Raw genomic sequence first — 19538 nt, forward strand, 5'->3', positions numbered from 1 at the left:
CAGCCATGGTTATTTTATAAGCTGTGTGACTAAGACGAATTTGAAAAAAGAGTCAAATAAGACTTGCTGAGAACATTTATTGCTGCAAGTTGAGATTAACAAAGTATAGAATGTCTTCGCTGAAGACGAACCAGCTCATTTTTGGGGGGAGGCCTTTGTTGCTGGGCTGTCACGGTCAGGCTGGCAGGAAGCCATTACCCCTCTGGGATGTCCTGGTGGAAGTGCCTGCTCCCCAGGGACTTAGTTCTGCTGGGTGGTTTGAAGCCGCTTCATTTTGGTTTTTTGTCTTCGAGCAGTTCTCAGTTTTTTAGTTTTTAAGAAACTATCCTCTAATTGGTATAGAAAGTCTTCAGTTTGTCCAACCTGGAAGAAATAAACAGAAACAACAAGAGTTGTTGTTTGTTCAGGTTTTGTGTACTTAGGAAGACTGGGAGAAATTTAAAAGTAAATGGCACCTACAGGTCCATGTTGGAAAAGAACTGGCAGAGACACATGCAATTCGACATAAGAGCCTCCTTTTGTTTTCATTTCAGGGTCCCTTGTTTTAGGAACATGAAGCAGACATGCAGGAATTGGCTTTACCACTTGGTTCTAAATATTGGGTATGGGAATGGGGGATATCATTACCTGCTGTCTTTAATGGTCAGTAAAACCAGGGATTTCAAAAAGAAATGGTGAAAAATTATTCCATTATTCTAAAAGTAGAATGAACACAGACAAAAACTTCCCCCCTCAAAACCAGAGGTTCTAGTGTTGGTATGCCCTTGGCTAACTTGGGATAAAAAATGAATATTCCACATTGTTTTGGCAAGAGCCATTTCTCTTTTAAATCAAAAGGAAAAGTTGAAAACAAAGGATAAAATAGTGATATAAAAAACAGTAGTTCTCAAAGATAAATTATTAGCGTTTCTTCAAAGAAAACTCATAATTATTCAATGACAGCTGGTTGAATGTATGATACTGTTTGTCAGAGTAAAAGAGCTTATTTACACAGATGCCAAGTTGAGCCCTGATAATGAATAACAATTCATACTTAACCCAGACTCCCAGAACCTGCATATTATATTAGTCTAAAGTCACTTACTGAAGGACCCATTGTCGTAAAGTTAGCTCAAAGCTAGAACACTTACTATTCAAGGTGCATGAACTTATCATCTACTTGAGATAAAAGCATGACAAGTTCAATTTTCCAATTTTGAGCTCTACTTTTAAGTCACTTGATTTATCACTTAGAGTAATATCCAAAAGATAATTGAGATTGTCAGAAAGAGAATAATAAATGGTTATATACATCTATGTTATGTTAGCTCTTATATCACACAGATAAACTGTCCTTTGTTTCTTTAAGAAAATAAGATAACTTATTTATGTGAAAACAGTTTCTTTTGCAAACTTAAAATTACCTCAGGTAAAGTTGTCCAAGTACATTGTTATTTATGATATCCAATAATTGCTGCAATCATCAAAATTATTTGACAAAATATTTTTGGATCCTGTCATAAAGTCAATGCATTATTATATGTATTCCATCCATTTATACTATCCAACTTACTCCAAAACCATAAGTGAAAAGTGAACAGAGCACAATCAAAACCAACATAATGGATGGTACTCTACTGTTAACTTCCATAGTTGAGTTGATGGCTCACATTATTTGCACTGAAAATGTATCATTGAAATCAAAGCTCTTTACATTGACAATGTTTTCAATTAGTCCAATGCAATTTAAATTAAAACCCTAATGAAACCAAAAAATATGCCTCCTCCAATGGTACAGAACTGTTTTAAAATAACCATTAGATGGCTTCCATTTTTTTAAAAAATTGTGTGTATTAAGGGCAGTGTTGACTAACAGGGCTGCCTTTCATTTAAAAAGTGAAGAAGAAACACAGATGTGTTACTGGAATAGAGAGCACTGCTGAATTAAGCTGGGAGGTCAAGAGTATAGACCATGTGCATAGCTCACCGGGCCAATGTGTTGACCTGCTACCAGGTCTTTCTACATGCTATCCTTTCAACCCATTCTTTTAATGATAGTGGAATGATCTTTTAAAAATGTGTATCTTGTCATATTTTCCCTTGCTTAAAATATGTAAATGGGTTCCCAAGCCCTTACCATGGCTTACAGAACCCTGGGTTATCTGCTTACACCTGTGTCTCTAATTCTTTCTCCTGTCATTCCATTTGCCTTAGCAGTGGTACATCTTTTAGTTTTCTGAGCATAACCGTGCAGTGTTCTCTGTACAATAGCAATTCTGATAGCAAGGCTTCATCATTGCACTTTAACTCTATACAAAACATAATAAAAAGTGCTATCATTATGGGAATTTTCAGTTAGGAATTGGTAATACAGTTTAGCGGGAAGGCGGTTTTTTTTTTTTTTTTTTTTTTTTTGCACATTTTGTAAAATCTCATGGGTAGGCGCCTTAGATTTCCACATTATGCTTTTATGACTAAAATACTAATAACCAAATTCACTAAATTAAAGTGAAGAAATATGAGGCTTGTTTGTTTGAATGCTAGCCAAAATCTAATGGAAACTGCTATATTATGAATAGCAGAAACAACTACATTTCAGAAACTAAATTTATTTTAGAAGTTAATTTCAAGCCTGTTTGAAAACAATTGTCATTCTAATAAGAATTAAAATTCAAACTATTTTGGATGATAAATATTTAAAGGCATTTGGTTTGGAAAGTAAACTGGAACAGAGCAAGGAAACTAAGGTTATCAAATCCACTGTTTTGGAGTGAAATGGCTGTTTTGTCAAGAGGATTTTGGTCCACACTGCTAATCACTAGAAACACATCCTCTTTCTCTAACCAGCACTAACTTCATATAAACATGATATTTATTCCTGAGGCTCTGATTCTTATTTCATCTAACTTTTTTCTTCTTAAAGGAATCTTTAGGAGCTTTATTTTAAAAAAATCCTTTGAGTTCTCCAATCCCTAAGGCATGAACATGTATATCCAACTCCTATAAACACATCTAATCTTTCCGCCTTCATCCAGACTACATGAAATCCAATAGGAAGCCCCATTTCAAGCCCAGTGCTTGCCTTCTCAGTGTAATTTACCCATGCGTTTTTGTTTGAGACCAACTGCCTCTCACTGTCATTATTGGAAATAAACACTTGTTCCCAATGAATACTAAGCCTGTGCAGGGGTGGCGCGGGGTTGGGGGGTACCAATAAGGTAGGGAGCATCAACCAATAGGAAAAGAGAATTGTAAAAATCACCAAAGTCATGTTTGCAGGGGGGAGGGGATTAGAACTTAAATGAGCTTTATGGCTTAGTACAGATCTTCCTCATCTTAACCATGGGGTTACATCTCAACAAACCCATCATACGTTGAAAATATCATATGTTGGAAATACGTTTAATAACCTAATCTTCTGGACATCATAGCTTAGCCTCGCTTACCTTAAATGTACTCAGAACACTTATATTAGCCTATAGTTGGACAAAATCACTTAATACAAAGCCTATTTTAATAGTAAATGTTGAATGGCTCATGTAATTTATCAAATACTATAATAAAATTAAAAAACAGAATGATTGTATGGGTACAGGATGGTTGTAGGTGTATGGGTTGTTTACCCTGGGAATCATGTTGCTGACTGGGAGCTGTGGCTCACTGCTGCTGCCCCACGTCATGGGAGTATCTGACCTCATATCACTAGCCCAGGGAAAGATCAAAATTCAAAGTACAGTTTCTACTGAATGCAAATTGTTTTTGCATCAATATAAAGTTGAAAAATTAAAAGTTGAACCATCATATGTTGAGGACTGTCTACAGCAGTATTAATTTGCTAAGACTGCTATAACAAAGGACCACAAACTAGGTGGCTTAAACAGTAGAAATTTCTCATCCCAGTTCTGGAGGCTGGTAGTCCAAACTCAAAGTATCATGGGGGTTGGTACAACTGAGTGCTGTCTGTTCCTTTCCTCTCCCCTAGCTTCTGGTGGTTTGCTGGCAATCTTTATTATACCTTGGCTGCAGGAGCATCACCCCAATGTCTCCCTTCTTCACATGTTACTCTCCCTATGTGAGTAGCATGTCCAAATATCTCATTTTTATAAGGACACCAGTCATTTGGGGTTAAGACCCATCCCAAAGACCTCATTTTAACTTGCTGGCCTCTATAAAAACCCTATCTCCAAATAAGGGCCCATTCTGAAATACTAGGAGTTCAACATAGGACTTTTGAGGGAATAACATTCAACTCATCACAGTAGTGCTTGATTTTTGTTTTTTCTTCTTCATTTTTTTTTTTTTTTTTGGCCACCCTGCAGCACATGGAGTTCCTGGCCCAGGGATCATATCTGAGCCACAGCTGTGGCAACACCAGATCCTTAACCCACTGTGCTGGGTAAGGGATCGAACCAGCATCCCAGTGCTGCAGAGACGCCACCAATCCCCTTGAGCCACAGTGGGAACTCTGGTAGTGTTTGATTTTAAATGACTCTTGGAGGGAAAGGGTCACCCAAATCTTCATAGTAACTCTCCTTCCCCTCCACCATATTTGAATGACACCCCTTTCAGAGCTGTATTAACCATGGCTGTGTGTCTTTTACTGTTATCTCTCATCAGTTTTATGTTGCAATTCTTGTCATTTTTCTTAGTTTGTCCCTGTTTCTAACTCTCTATGTCCTAAAACTCAGTTTCTTCCTCAGCACTGCCCTTGGTCTCATGGCTAGCCTTTGTACAAGAAATGGAAAACAGTAATATTGCTTTCATCTCTGGCTCACATGCCTTCAGTTACTAAATGAAAATAGGATGGGTCTATGTGCAAATGAAGCCACAGTCAGCACCACAAAATGAACAGTGAGTCAGCACCCATTCTCTTTCACAAGAAATCTCTCAAGTGAACAGAGGGGTCTCCTGACTTCAGGGCATCCCCATACTTTCCACCTACGTGTAAGATACAAACCAATTTTACAGTAAAGGATTACTGGAGAAAATATTCAAGTACTTTTTACCACTCCTCTGCCAAAAGTGACTATGAAGTGGTTGTGTGTGGGAAAACATATTTTAATCTGTGAAAATGTTGCTTTTTATCCTGGAATCCAGTAGAAAAAAGCCTCTGTTTTAATATGCTAAAAAATCATTAATGGAAAAGAAACATTTTAGTACTGATGCAGTTATTTAATCTGATGTGGTTATAGGGTAAGGAAGAAAGAAAATGTGCTATAAACTACCTTCTGTTAAGCTAATCCAGAATAGGTGTCCTTTGGATGCAAGATAAAATGTTGATACATCTGGAGAAGATAAAGGTCTTATCAATACAGTCATTTTACAAGTGAAGTATAATGGAGTACTGAGAACTGTAGTATCTGTGTGTGTTTATATCAACTGGTTCAATACCTTTCCTTATATACAATCCAAGAAATGGTTGGATCCCTCTTATTTTCATAGTGCTTCTCCAGTGTGTCCACAAATTGCAATGTTTCCTCCTTCCACTAAGCCCATTTCTATAGAGTGAACTCAGGCCAAACTAAACATCATTAAAGCAGTACTTTAAAGTTGGAATAGATGTTAAAAATTTATTTAATCCAACCCCCACATGTCTCAAATAACTCATGCCTGCCAAAAAACCCATCTAGTGCTTGATTTCCAATCTCTGGTAATAAGGGTCATGATACCTCAACCCAAAGTCCCTTCCATTTTTATATAGTTGTGAAAATATTAATGTAATTTCTAATTTTTTCCTCATTCAGCTATTGCTTCAGCAAATAGTTATTGAGAACCTGTTATGAAACCACCAAGCACTACACAATGTGCTATTATAATCTTTGTGGAAGACTTAGCCATTTATGAAGAGCTTTCCACAAATATGAAACCATTTAATCTTCACAAAAATTCTGTAAAGAGACTCTGATTATTATTAGTTATTTACACCAGAGAGTAGAAAATTAAAGTTCAGAAGTCACATCACCAGTGAAAGAACTGAGAATTAAACTCATCTTGTAATTCTAGATAGTGCTGTCTTTTAAATGTATGAGCTAACACAAAACAAATTCATCATGCCTTCATATAGCAATGTTGATATATCTAAAGATACCATAGATCCCTCTGATGTTTTTTTTTTTTTTCTCCAAAGCCAACACCTCCAGATCCTCCAACTTTCTTCATACAATTGAAGTTAAGACCCTGGACACAGCAGGGTGCCAGTCCAGATGAGATAGGACCTGACCAGAGAAGGGAGTAAACTATTGCTCTCTTTGAGACATATTTTAAACATCGTAGGTAATAACCAGATCAATTTTGGGTAACTGAGAACACCGTTGATTTATACTGAACTAGCAGCTAAAATGTTCTATCAGAAACTCATATATTCTCCCCTGCATCTCTGCCCTCTCCTAATTCTGCCTTTAATAGGGTGGCATTTTGAGACCTAATCACAAAACTTTAAAGCATGTCAAACACCTACACTTCACACAGATACAGAGGCAGTATTCTTCAAAGTAGAGGTCAAAAACACAGGGACTATTAAAGTTGTTTAGCTTTTAAATTTCACTTTTATATATACTTTATGTTTTTCATTTTCTGGGCATTCACTTCCAGACTGAATTATTAATACTGCTATTAAACAATAGTAATTCATACCTATGAGAATACTCACATAAATTTTTTAATTTCTTTAGGATCTTGTGAAACAATTAGCAGACAAAGAAACTTGGGTTGCACTGTTTTGTTCTGAATAAATGAAAGCATGATTTTTAAAAAATTTTTCTTAGGACATTTTAACTACTAGAATGCTTTTCACATTGTAGATTACAAAATAGTGGATTGCTTTTTCTGTTCAATTAGGAGTTTTTGCATCGTTCTGGCTTTTAGTGTAATACTAGTCTATTAACATAGGTCCATTTTTTTTAACACATTCCTGATTTTGTGACCTTTTTTCTACCTCTTGTATTTGTCACTAATCGCTCATTCATTTTTTTCCTCAAACTGTTCATTGAATTTTATTCCTTACCTCATTAAGATACCATCATTGTCTCAAATGAGAAGCTTCACAGTCATTCCTAACTCTGCCTGCCTTCTAACCTCAACACAGAAGTTTTCAAGACTATAGCTCTTACTTCCCAAATGTCTCTTAAATCCTTGATGCAAGCCCTCATAGTATTTTTCATATCTTATTGCACTGGCCCCTAATTGATCTACCTGCTTTTAGTCTCACTGGCTGCATTCCAACCCACACAATAGCACCAGATTTATCTTTCTAACCACATAGCTAAGTATCTTTCAATTCTTTATAAGCTGACCCCAATCTATATTTCCTGCTGTATATATCTCTACTCCCAGTCCCCTCATGCCCACATCTATGCTATGTGACTCACCCCTATCAAATAGCCCGGTCCTTTCACAACCTTGCTTTTATGGATGCCATTTCTCTGCAATGAGTTTCTTGCCCTGGCAAAGACACAGCCCCTATCACCTCAATACACCTCCACATTCCTTTAGATAAAATTCATTATTCTGACATTTTTTCTAACAGAATTTTTTGTACATAATTCTTATACAAACATTTATGCTTTGTGGCAATCATTTTTTTTTCATTAACTGCCTCTCCTATAAGAATACAAATTCCTCATAAACATGCATCTCAATATTTTTGCTTATCACCTTAGGACAGTGCCCAGTACATAGTAGATGTTCAATAAATATTTGCTTAAGAGAACGGAAGTACTTTGAGATCTGAGCTGACTAGAAAATTTCCTATAATACATACTGTCTACTTAGTTACTTCCATATTTTTTCTTCCTAATTGGTATTATTTGTTTTTATACTGTTAAAACTTCAACTTTGAAATCCCCCATACTTCTCAGGCTGCCTTCTCTTTTACAACTTCAAAGTCATCTTTGTTCTGAACTTTTTGACTCTATGTGAAGTCAAGACTGACTTTTGTGTGTAAGAATTTAAAAAGTACTGAGAGTTTAGTTAGATAACAATTTCCTAACTGTTTGATGTGAATTATGACTGATAACCATATGTTAGGTGAGAATCTGTTCTTTTACTGAGATCTTTAGTTCCTCAATCATCTGGCATCACAAAATTCTCTACAAACTCATTTGGTCTAATGTTCGTATCTCGGTAATGCCAAGTCAGCATTGGCACATAGATACCTGCCCATTTTGCAAATGGGAAAATTAGACCTAGAATGACCAAGGAGACCATCCATCTGATATAGTTAAGCAAGTAGATGCTGTACCAAAAAGAAAGTCCAATAAGGCCTCTGCTCCCCAAACTGGCTCATTTCCTTCCTTACATGCTTATATATTTCTTTGTGTTTTATTTCCCTAAGGGCTTTGTAGAAAATTTCTATCATTTGCAATCTGTTCTTCTTAGTTATATGAATCTATTTTTTCTTCAACCGGCATTTTTCTTTCCTTGACTTAAAAAAAGAAAGAACCAGCTTTACTTAAAACATGTTGCAGCTCTCCTACACTTCACTAAGTACAGAAGCTAAAATTGACTTACTTTGCTACATGCTGTGTCATTCACCTAATGGTATAATCTAAGAGAATAACCTCTGATTTGAAAATTGTGAAGGCACATCTTAAGGCCGAACAAACTTAAATCTGATGTGTACAAGACATTGGATTTTTTGGCTTGGTGTGTCCTTGATGTGTCCATGGAAGCCTTTCCACACTAAAGACTGGTGAAAAATGAAGTTCAGAAAGGTCAAGGGACTTCTCTGGGGTCACGGATCAGGATTATAACCAGGCCAAAAGCAGGTCTCAACACTCCTGACTCCTTACCCATTGCTCTTTTTACCTTTGGCTGTTATTACCTGCCTAGAGAGTCTTGAAGCTAAACAATAATAATAAAGTGATGGTATGTGAAAGTAGTGATTAATTTGTAAGAGAAAAAGTCTTCTTATATGCTTCATACCGGTCAATACTTTGAGTGTGGAAAAATACTGGTTTCTGAACACATCGGTAACTTCAGCTCTACTATCAGAGAGTGGGATTATTGAGGGTCTGCCATATCCTAGGTGTTGGAGATGGCAAACAACATGGACCTAGTACCTGACTTATGGAGCTTAAAGCCCAGATGGGAAGATAGATGTTATACAAATGATTATTATTATCCATAAAATAGCAGTTTCTGTTAGCTTTTGGCTAGATTCAAACAAACAAGCCTCATATTTCTCCATTTTAATTTAGTGAATTTGGTATGTTAGTATTTTAGTCATAAAATCACAATGTGGAAATCTAAGTCATCTACCCATGAGATGTTACAAAAAGCACCAAAAAACCCCTACCTGCTAAACTGTGTTACCAATTCCTAATAGAAAATTCCCATGATGGTAGCACTTTTTATTATGTTTAGTATAAAGTGCAATTATGAATCAGAATTGCTATCAGAATTGCTATTGTTTAGGAAACAATGTATCATAGCTTTTCAAATATTTTTCAACATTTAATGGCATAATATATCTGAAGGTTAATATATCTGAAGGTTTGACTATATATTTTTTAAGCTTTTTAATTTTATATTTTTAAGCTTTTTATTCATATGCATCAGTAAGAAGTAATACAGGAAGAATCTGTGTATTCTTTATGCATTTTGCCCTCGGTGGTAACAAAACTGTGGTAGACTATTAGAGCCAGGATAATGATGCTGATACAGTCAAGATATGGAACAGTTCCATTACTGCAAGACCTCTTCTGTTGCCCTTTTATAGCCATGCACCCTTTGCTCCTGGCCCCATTTCCTTAGCTCTTGACAACCACTAATTGATGGTCCATTTCTATAATTTTTTCATTTTTTTAAGAAGGATATATAAATGGAATCATATAGTATATAACTATCATCCTCTGGGGATTTATTTAGGTTGTTGTGTGTATCAACATTTTGTTCCTTTGTATTGCTGAGTAGTATTCCATGGTATGGACGCTTCACAATTTAAGGACTAACACTTTGGAGATATCTAGATTACTTCCAATTTTTGGCTATTTTGAATTAGGTTGCAATGAACATTTGTATACAGATTTTTGTGTGAACATAAGACTCCTTTTTTACTGGGATAAATAAATGCCCAGGAGTATAATTTCTAGTTAGTTGCATAATTAGTTTTTTTTTTTTTTAAGAAATTGTCATATTGTTTTCCTCAGTGGCTATATTGTTTTATATTCCTACTAACAATGTACGAGTAATCCAACTTCTCTACATTCACACCAGAATTTAATGCTGCTACTAATTTTTATTTTAGCCATTTTTTGATGTGTATAGCAATTTATCTCATTATGATTTTGATTTGCATTTCCTTAATGGCTAATGATGTTGGACGTCTTTTAATGTATTTACTTGACATGCTCTTTGGTGAAATGTATGTTGATGTCTTAACCTACTTTCAAATTGAATTAACTTTTTTTTAAAGCTGTTGAATTTTGAGAGTTCTTTCTATAAATATTTGTCTTTTGTTGAACATGTGGTTTACAAGTATTTTCTCTCACCCTGGTAGCTTCTTTATATCCTTTTTTTTTTCCTTCGTCTTTTTGCCTTTTCTAGGGCTTCTTCCAGCAGCATATGGAGGTTCCCAGGCTAGGGGTCAAATCAGAGCTGTAGCCACCGGCCTACGCCACAGCTCATGGCAACACCGGATCCTTAACCCACTAAGCAAGGTCAGGGATCAAATCTGCAACCTCATGGTTCCTAGTCGGATTTGTTAACCATTGCGCCACGATGGGAACTCCTTTACATCCTTTTAAAAAATTATTCTTTTATTAAAGTATAGTTGATTTACAGTGTTGTGCCAATTTCTACTGTGCAAAAAGTGACTCAAGTCATACCTATATATGCATTCCTTTTCTTATATTATCCTACATCATGGTCTATCCCAAGAGATGGGGTTTAGTTCTCTGCACAATATAGTAGGACCTTATTGCCCATCCATACTAAATGTAATAGTTTGCATCTACTAACCCCAAACTCCCAAGTCCATCCCACTGCCTCTCCCCTCCCCTTTGGCAACCACAAATCTGTTCTCTTTTATCTGTGAGTCTGTTTCTGTTTTACAGATAGGTTAATTTGTGCCATATTTAGATTCCCTATATAAATGGTATCATATGGATTTGTCTTTCTTTTTATGACTTACTTCACTTAGTATGATAATCTCTAGTTGCAGAATCTTTGACAGACAGAGCAAAACTTTTCAATTTTGATGAAGTCTTTATCAACTAGACTTCTATGGATCATTCTTTTGGTGTCAAATCTAAGAACTCTTTGCATAGGCTGAGATCCCAAGGGCTTTCTCCTTCATTTTTTCTAAAAGTTTTTATATTTATTTTATTTTTTAATTAGAGTTTAGTTGATTTATAGTAAAAGTTTTACATTTGAGTCAATTTTTATCTCAAATGTGAGACCTAAGTTTTTGTTGTTTGTTTTTGGTTTGTTTTTAAGTGACGGATGTATAAACACTCTTGCACCATTTGTTGAAAAGGCTATCTTTACTGAATCACTTTTGTGCCTTTATTAAAAAAAATCAATTGAGCATATTTATGTGAGTTTATTCTGGGTTTTTAATTTTTTTTCATTGACCTATGTCTCTATCATTCCACCAATATCACAGTCTTTTTTTTTTTTTTTGTCTTTTTAGGGCCACACCTGTGGCATATGGAGGTTCCCAGGCTAGGCGTCGAATTGGAGCTATAGCCGCTGGCCTCTGCCATAGTCACATCAATGCCAGATCCAAGCCATGTTTGTAACCTACACCATAGCTCATGGCAATGCTGGATTCTTAACCCACTGAGTGAGGCCAGGGATAGAACCTGTGTCCTCGTGGATACTTAGTGTTAACCACTAAGCCATGATGGAAACTCCCAAAGTCTTGATTATTGCAGCTGTATTTAAAAAGCCTTGAGTCCCCTTGTTCTGGGTTAAGGATCCAGCATTGTCACTGCTGTGGTGTGGGTTTGATTCCTGGCCTGGGAACTTTGCATGCTGTGGGTATAGCCAAAAAGAAAAAAAAAAGGTCTTGAAATCCAGTAGACTGATTCCTTCCAGTTCATTCTCCTCCTAAAGTGTTTCAGCCATTCCTTTACTGTGCCATTCCATATAAATTTTAAAATAGTCTTGTCTTTATTTATGAAACTTCTTTCTGGGATTTTAATAGGAATTGCATTAAACCATCAATTTTGAGAGATCGATGACTATGCTATGTTGAGTCTTCCAAACCATGAACACAGCATGTCTCTCCATTTATTTAGATCTTTCTTTCATTGCAGTTTTGCAGTTTTGGGTTTACAAATCCTGTATATATTTGTTATATTTACACCAAAGCATTTCACTTTGAGCAGTTGTAAATGGTACTATATTTAAATTTTTAGTGTCTCCAATTATTACTAGTATATAGAAATACAATTAAGTTTTGTATGTTTATCTTATATCTTGCCACCTTAATGAACTCATTATTTTAGGAACCTTTTTTCTTTGGTTTGTCTTTTGTTTTTATAGATTCCTTGAGACTTTGTATTGGTAAAGTTTTATTTTTTCCTTTCTGATCTATATGCCGTTTATTTCTTTCTTTGCCTTTCTGCACTAGCTGGGATTTCACAATTTTGAATAACAGCACTGAGAGCATTCATCTTTGTTTTGTTCCTTGTTTTAAGGAGAAAGCATTCAGTCTTTCATGATTAAGTATGTTAGTTATAGGATTTTTGTAGACGCTCAGTTTGAGGAGGTTCTCTTTTATTTATAGTTTTCTGAGAGTTTTTATGAATTGGTGTTAAATTTTGTCAGTTTTTTAATGTATCAATTGATATGATCAAGTGCTTTTCTCTCTGTATTTTATTGGTATGGTAGATACATTGAATTTTAAATAGTCAAACAGCCTTGTCTGCATCTCTGGAATGAACCTCACTTGGTTATGGCATATAATTATTTTTACATATTGCTGAATTCTATTTGCCAACATTTTAAAGACTTTTGCATTTATATTCATAAGGGATATTTGCAGAGTTTTTATTTTCTTTTGGTACTATTTTTGTCTGTTTGATATTAAGTAATACTAACTTTATAACATGGAGAATGCTTCCTTCTCTTACACTTTTTGAAAGAGGTTGTATATAACTGATGTCAAATCAGCTGGGCTTGAAAATTTATTTTTGGGGAGTTTAAAGTTAGAATTAAATTTCCTTAATAGTTATAGAGCAATTCAAATTATTTCATATTGGGTGACTTGTGGTACTTTGTGTTTCTTGAAAAATTGGTACATTTGATTACATTGTTAAATTTATATATAGAGAGATGATCATAATTTTGATGTCTGTAGGGTCTACAGTGATATCCTATTTCATTCTTTATATGAATAATTTTGTCTTCTTTGCTTTTTTCTTCATTTTTCTTTCTAGAGGTTTGTAAATTTTATTAATCTCCTCAAAAAACTGCCTCTCTGTTTCACTTATTTTCTCTATTTTTCTGTTTTCTGTTTTGTTGGTTTCTAGTCTTACCTTTATTATTTCCTTCCATATTCATTTTTTTGGGTTTACTTTGATCTTTTCTAGGTTTTTGAATTAGGGATTCAATTACTCATTTGAAAGTTTTCCTCTTTTTAATGTGTGTATTTTGTGTTACAAATTTCTCTTTCACTGCTACTTCGGCTATATCCTACAAATGTTTGAGTGTTGTATTTTCATTTTTATTCAGTTCAATGTGCTTTTTTCCACTATTTGACACTTATTTTTTGATCCATGGACTATTCAAGTATTTAGAACATTTCCTGGTATTTTTCTATTATTGATTTACAGTTTGATTCTCTTGCAGTTGAAGAAACATTCTATAATATTTCAGTTTTTAAAAATATGTCAAAGTTTATTTATGGACCAGGATATGATCTATTGTGATATAATGTTCTATGAACACTTGGAAAGAATGTGTATTTTGATACTACTGGGTGGATTATTCTATAAATGTTGGTTAGATCCCATTGGTTGATGGTATTACTGAGTTTTATATCCTTGCTGGTTTTTCTGTTGACCTGTTCTATCAACTGTTGAGAGAGAAGATCTACTTTATCCATTAGATTCCTTAGCTTATTAATCATAGTTGTGTTATAGTTCTAGCCTGATAATTATAACATCTTTATCCCATCTGGTTTTGATGATTTCTCTGTCTCTTCAAATTGTGTTTTTCTTTGCCTTTTGGTATGCCTTACAATTTTTCTTCTTGATATCTAGACATGATAAACTAGGTAAAAGGAAATGCCATAAATAGATCTTTAGTAATGTGGTCATCAGTGTGAGGAAGGGAAGCATTCTATAGTCCTGTGATTAGGTTCCAGTCTTTGAATGAGCCTATACCTTTGGATTGTGAACTTCACAAGTGTTCCTCAGTTTTTTCCTCTTGATTGTGAATTCGCATGTAATCCTCAGTTTTTTTCTCCCCCTTAATTGGGATAGGATGGCTAGTATGGGCTGGTGTTGAGTACTTTCCTTCCCTAGCTTAGTTAGTCCCTGATAATACCACAACAGGTGAGGCTGTGTTTAACTAGTTTGCTCTGAACACAGGACTTGCTAAGAAGAAAACGGTGTTCTGGCACATTTCAGAGTGGTTCCTTTCCCCCTCCTCCTTCCAGAGGCCCAGGGGGATTTTTCTTTGATATTTACTGTGGGAAGCTGATTGAATATCTGAAGGTAAATCTTATAATATTGTGTGACTCCCTCTGTAATTGGGTCTCCCTAAAGTTTTTAACACTCAGAGTTGTCTGCACTGAGCATATAGCAATTTGTCAATTATAATTCAGGCTTTCTGATCCCATGGCAGTTTCTGCTCATAAATCTCTGCTCCAGAAAGTCACATCTCCCTTATATATTCACCTGTTAGTCACTCTTCTGTCTTGGGAGCAGTGGTTTGTTTTGTGCCATCCACTCGATCATAGATCTAAGAAGAGTTATTGATTTTTTTTCAGTCTGTTCAGATTTTGACTTGTTTTTAGGATGGAGTGGTGACTTTCAAGTTCCTTATTTGTGGAACCAAAAACGAACAAACAGAACTTGTATATTTAGAATTATATTATATGGTGTTATTACTTTTGCTTCCACCATCAAACATAATGAAGTGGACAGTATGTTGTTTTTACTCACATTTTTGCTTGGTGTGCTCTTTCAGCTTGCTTGCTATTTCAAAGTTCTTTTATTGTTTCTTTTCTATTTAGAGAACTTTTTTTCAGCCATTTTTTTAAGGGTAAGTTGGCTAATGACAAATTCCCTTATCTAAGAATGACTTGATTTCCCCTTAATTCCTGAAAGATATTTTTCATTGGGTATAGCATTCTGTGTTGACAATTATTTTCTTTCAGTATGTGAAAAATGTGTCACCTCTGACCCCCATATTTTTTTAACTGAAAAATATACTATCATTCATTCAAATTGTTTTTTCCTTATAGTTAGTGAATCATTTCTTTTTTTGCTGTTTCAAGATCTTTCTTTGTCTTTAGTTTCTAGAAGTTTCAGTAAGCTCCATCCTGGTGTGAATTTGAATTTATCTTGTTTGTGGTTCACTCAGATTCTTGAATCTATAGTTTTATGTCTTTTGCCAAATTGTGTAAGTTTTCAACTATTATTTTTTTGGGTACATTTTTATTCCTATTTTCTCTTATCCTTCTGGGATTCTGATAATATGAATGTTAGATCTGTTGTTATACACTTACAGGTCCTTGAGGATCTTTTTCTTTTTTTTCCCCCTATTTTCTCTGTTTTCCAAATGGGTAATTTGTATTGTCTCATTTTAATTTCATTGATTCTTTCCTCTTTCCCCTTCTTTTGCTGTTGAGCCTCTCCACCAAGTTTTAAATTTTGATTATTATATTTTGCAGTTCCAAAATTTTGGTTTGGTTCTTCCCATGTCTTCTGTTTCTTTGCTGATATTCTCTATTTTTTATTGCAGTACAGTTGACTTACAATATTATATTGGTCTCAGGTGTACAACATAGTGATTCAAAATTTTTATAGATTATACTCCATTTATAGTATAAATTTAGCTATGTTCCCTGTGTTGCACAATATACCCTTGTAGTTTATTTTATACATAGTAGTTTGTACCTCTTAATCCTGTACCTCTTTCTCACCCCTCCCCCTTAGCTTGTTCTCTATACTGTCTTTTTGTTACATTCCATTTGTCTTATATTTTAGATTTCACATATAAATGATCACATAGATATAAAGTGTCTTTGTCTGATTTATTTCACTAAGCATAATACTCTCGAGATTATCCACTCTGTTGTACTTGATCTTAGCCAAAAGGCCGAGAAGCGATTCCACTGTGTTGCAAATAGCAAAATTTCATTCTTTTTTATGGGTCAGTATATATATATGTGTGTGTATATATATACATACACACATATATATGTATATATATATATATACACATATATGCACATACACTATATATTTCTTATCCATTCATCTGTTGATGGGCACTTAGGTTGCTTCCCTAAATGGCTATTGTAAATGCTGCTATGAATATTGGGATTCATGTATCTTTTTAAAAGAGTGTTTTCATTTTTTTAGATAAATATACACAGAAGTAAAATTGCTGGCTCATATAGTAGTTCTACTTTTAGTTTTTTGAGGAAACTCCATACTGTTTTCCACAGTGATTGCACCAATTCACATTCCCACCAAAAGTGTACAAGGATTCCTTTTCCTCCACACCCTCAGCAGTGTTTGTTTTTTATATTCTTTTTGATGATAGCTACCCTTACAGGTGTGAAGTGACATCTCATTGTAATTATGATCTGTATTTCCCTGATGATTAGTGATGGTGAGCATCTTTTCACATATGTCTTCTTTGGAAAATATTTAGGTCTTCTTATTTTTTAATCATATTTTTTGATACTGAGTTGTATGATCTGTTTACATACTTTGGATATGAACCCATTATCAGTCATATCATTTGCAAATATTTTCTTTCATTCAATAGGTTGTCTTTACTGGGCAAAAGCTTTCAAGTTTAATTTGGTCTCATTTGCTTATTTTTGCTTTTGTTTCATTTGCCTGAGGAGACAGATCCAAAATGAACTGCTACAATTTATGTCAAAGAATGTTCTGCCTATGTTTTCCTCTAGGAGTTTAATGCTTTCCAGCATTATATTTAGGTCTCTGATCCATTTTGAGTTTGTTTCTGTGTATGGTGTAAGAAAATGTTCTAATTTCATTCTTTCACATGTAGCTGTCCAGTTTTCTCAGCACCAACTACTGAAGAGATTCTTTTCCCCATTTTATATTCTTGCCTCCTTTGTCATAGATTAATTGACCATAAGTGTGTGGGTTATTTCTGTCCTCTCTATTTTGTTCCTTTAATCTCTGTGTCTATTCTGTGCCAGAACCAGACTTTTGATTACTGTAGCTTTGTAGTATAGTCTGAGGTCATATTTTTAAGTTGGTTTTAAAGTATTTCTAATTTCTCATTAAAACATTTTTATGATGGCCACTTTAAAATCTTTATCAGGGGGTTTGTGTTGTGGCTTAACAGGTTACAGACCTGACTAATGTCCATGGGGATGCAGGTTTGATCCCTGGCCTCGCTCAGTGAGTTAAGGATCAGGTGTTGGCTATGAGCTATGGTGTAGGTCACAGATTTGGCTCAGATACTGTATTGCTGTGGCTGTGGTGTAGACCAGCAGCTGAAGCTCTGACTTGACCCTAGCCTGGGAAGTCCGATATGCTGCAGGTGTGGCCATTAAAATAAAAAGGCAGAAAAAGTCTTTGTCAGATAATTAGCTGTAATTACAGCTTTATCTAACCATTGAAATGCCTTTTTGTTAGCATCACTTGATTGTCATTTTTCATTCCACTTGATATCTTCCTGTTATTTTGGTATGATACATGACCTTCAATTGAAATCTGGACATTTGGGGTATTGTGAGGAGAGTATGGATCTTATTTAAGCCTTCTGCTCTAGCTGAATTTTTCTGACACTTCTATGGCCAGGGATGGGAAGGGCCTTCATTACTGTCAGGGGCAGACAGAAGTTCAAGTTCCATACTCAGCTTCCATTGACATTTGAAGGAGGGCCTCCTTCTTACTTCTGGGTTGGAATGAGCATTCAGGCTTCTCAGTGGGTCTTCAGTGATAACTCCCTGGCTGGGGGATGTAGGAGTAGCTCATCACTGCTCCCCACATGGTATCCTCTGACATCACAGTGGAGGGATATTGTGAAAATTCTGTATACTGGCCTCTTCTGACACCACACCCAGTGAATATGAAGACCCAAGCTCCCTAATGGTCTTCTTTGACACCACCTTGTCAGGGTGGGAAGTTTGAGACACCTTATTACAGCCCAATGAGGGTAGAAATCTCTCTCCTTACTTGGGCTTCGCTGACATGGATGGGGTAGAATCACCACTTTTTTTCTGTGATGTTTGGCTGGAGTAGAATGATTATGGCATAGGAGCTTTCTATCTTGCTAAGCTGCCATTTTCCCTGTCCCTTGTCTAGAGGGAGTGGGATTTTGTTAGGGGTTTTTGTTGTCTGCACATGTTAGTGTTTTTGGGCTACCAGGCTTTGTCATCAACAAGTGTGGAATGTGTGAGAAAAAAATAAATCAAGTGAACTCACCATATATTATTGCTCACATCCCTGTGTCAATAGGGATGTGTGTCTCTAGGTCACCTCCCTTTTCAATCCACTTTTTGGAGTCTGTCTTCTATTTTACATATGATGTCCAAGGTTGCACTTAATGTGGTGGGTAGGGAAAATGTGTCTACTCCATATTCCTGGAAGTGGAAGCCCACTGTCATGGCTTTAAAAATGATTTGCGACCTCTGTTCCTCAGGGAGATGTACTTTTATTTCTTGAATCAGTTTTCCCAGTTGCTTCTGAAAATCGTTATTATGATGAAGTGAATCACCGTGAAGCTGAAGGGAGTCTTTTCTACATAAGAGGTATTGGGAAATTAAAAGCCTCTCAATTTCCTTTCAATCCAGTAATAAAGAAGCCTAACTTTATCCTATCTATGGATTAGGCTTTATAACACAGGTCCATATTCCTCTTTTCACCACCATCTCAGGTTCTTCTACAGAATTTATTCTCTACAGAATTTATACAGAATTTATACAGATAGCCATTTTGGCAGAGTACACATATATTTTACACACAAGGTTTTGATGATGCTAAGAGAGATGAGTGTGTTGGTGCTTTAAGGTATTTGTGTGTAGATTAGATTACAGTCTAGTTTCCTTCTCTTCATGTACCATTTTAAGAAAGTCATAATCAGAATGATAATTGGCCCATACCTTCCTTTACCTAAAGGGCTGAATGTAAAGGCACCTTTATTTTTGCCCTTCTCCAAAGGATGAAAGGTATAATGAGTATACCATAAATGACTGAATGAGCTACAAGTCAATTGCTCTGAACTCTGTATGAATCCCACTTTCAATATAGAATGGAAGATGTCCTATGGTCAACTTAGTTACCAAGTGGTATAAGATTATATTCTGTTGTTCTCTAGAATTATAAGGGATTACAAAACTAAATGTATAAAATACTTGCAGTGAAATTCTGTGCTGCCAAGGGAAGATAATTTAG

At 35.3% G+C, this 19538-nt stretch overlaps 1 protein-coding gene across 1 annotated transcript in view; it reads right to left on the reverse strand.

Moving 5' to 3' along the window:
- The window catches only part of SPATA16 (spermatogenesis associated 16), a 212172-nt gene continuing 192874 nt past the window's right edge, over window positions 241-19538 (reverse strand). Inside the window, 1 exon segment of the mRNA NM_001177914.1 lies at window positions 241-363. Within this exon segment, the coding sequence (NP_001171385.1) occupies window positions 241-363 (123 nt within the window).

Source organism: Sus scrofa, chromosome 13 (assembly GCF_000003025.6).
Source record: "Sus scrofa isolate TJ Tabasco breed Duroc chromosome 13, Sscrofa11.1, whole genome shotgun sequence".
Classification (NCBI taxonomy): domain Eukaryota; kingdom Metazoa; phylum Chordata; class Mammalia; order Artiodactyla; family Suidae; genus Sus; species Sus scrofa.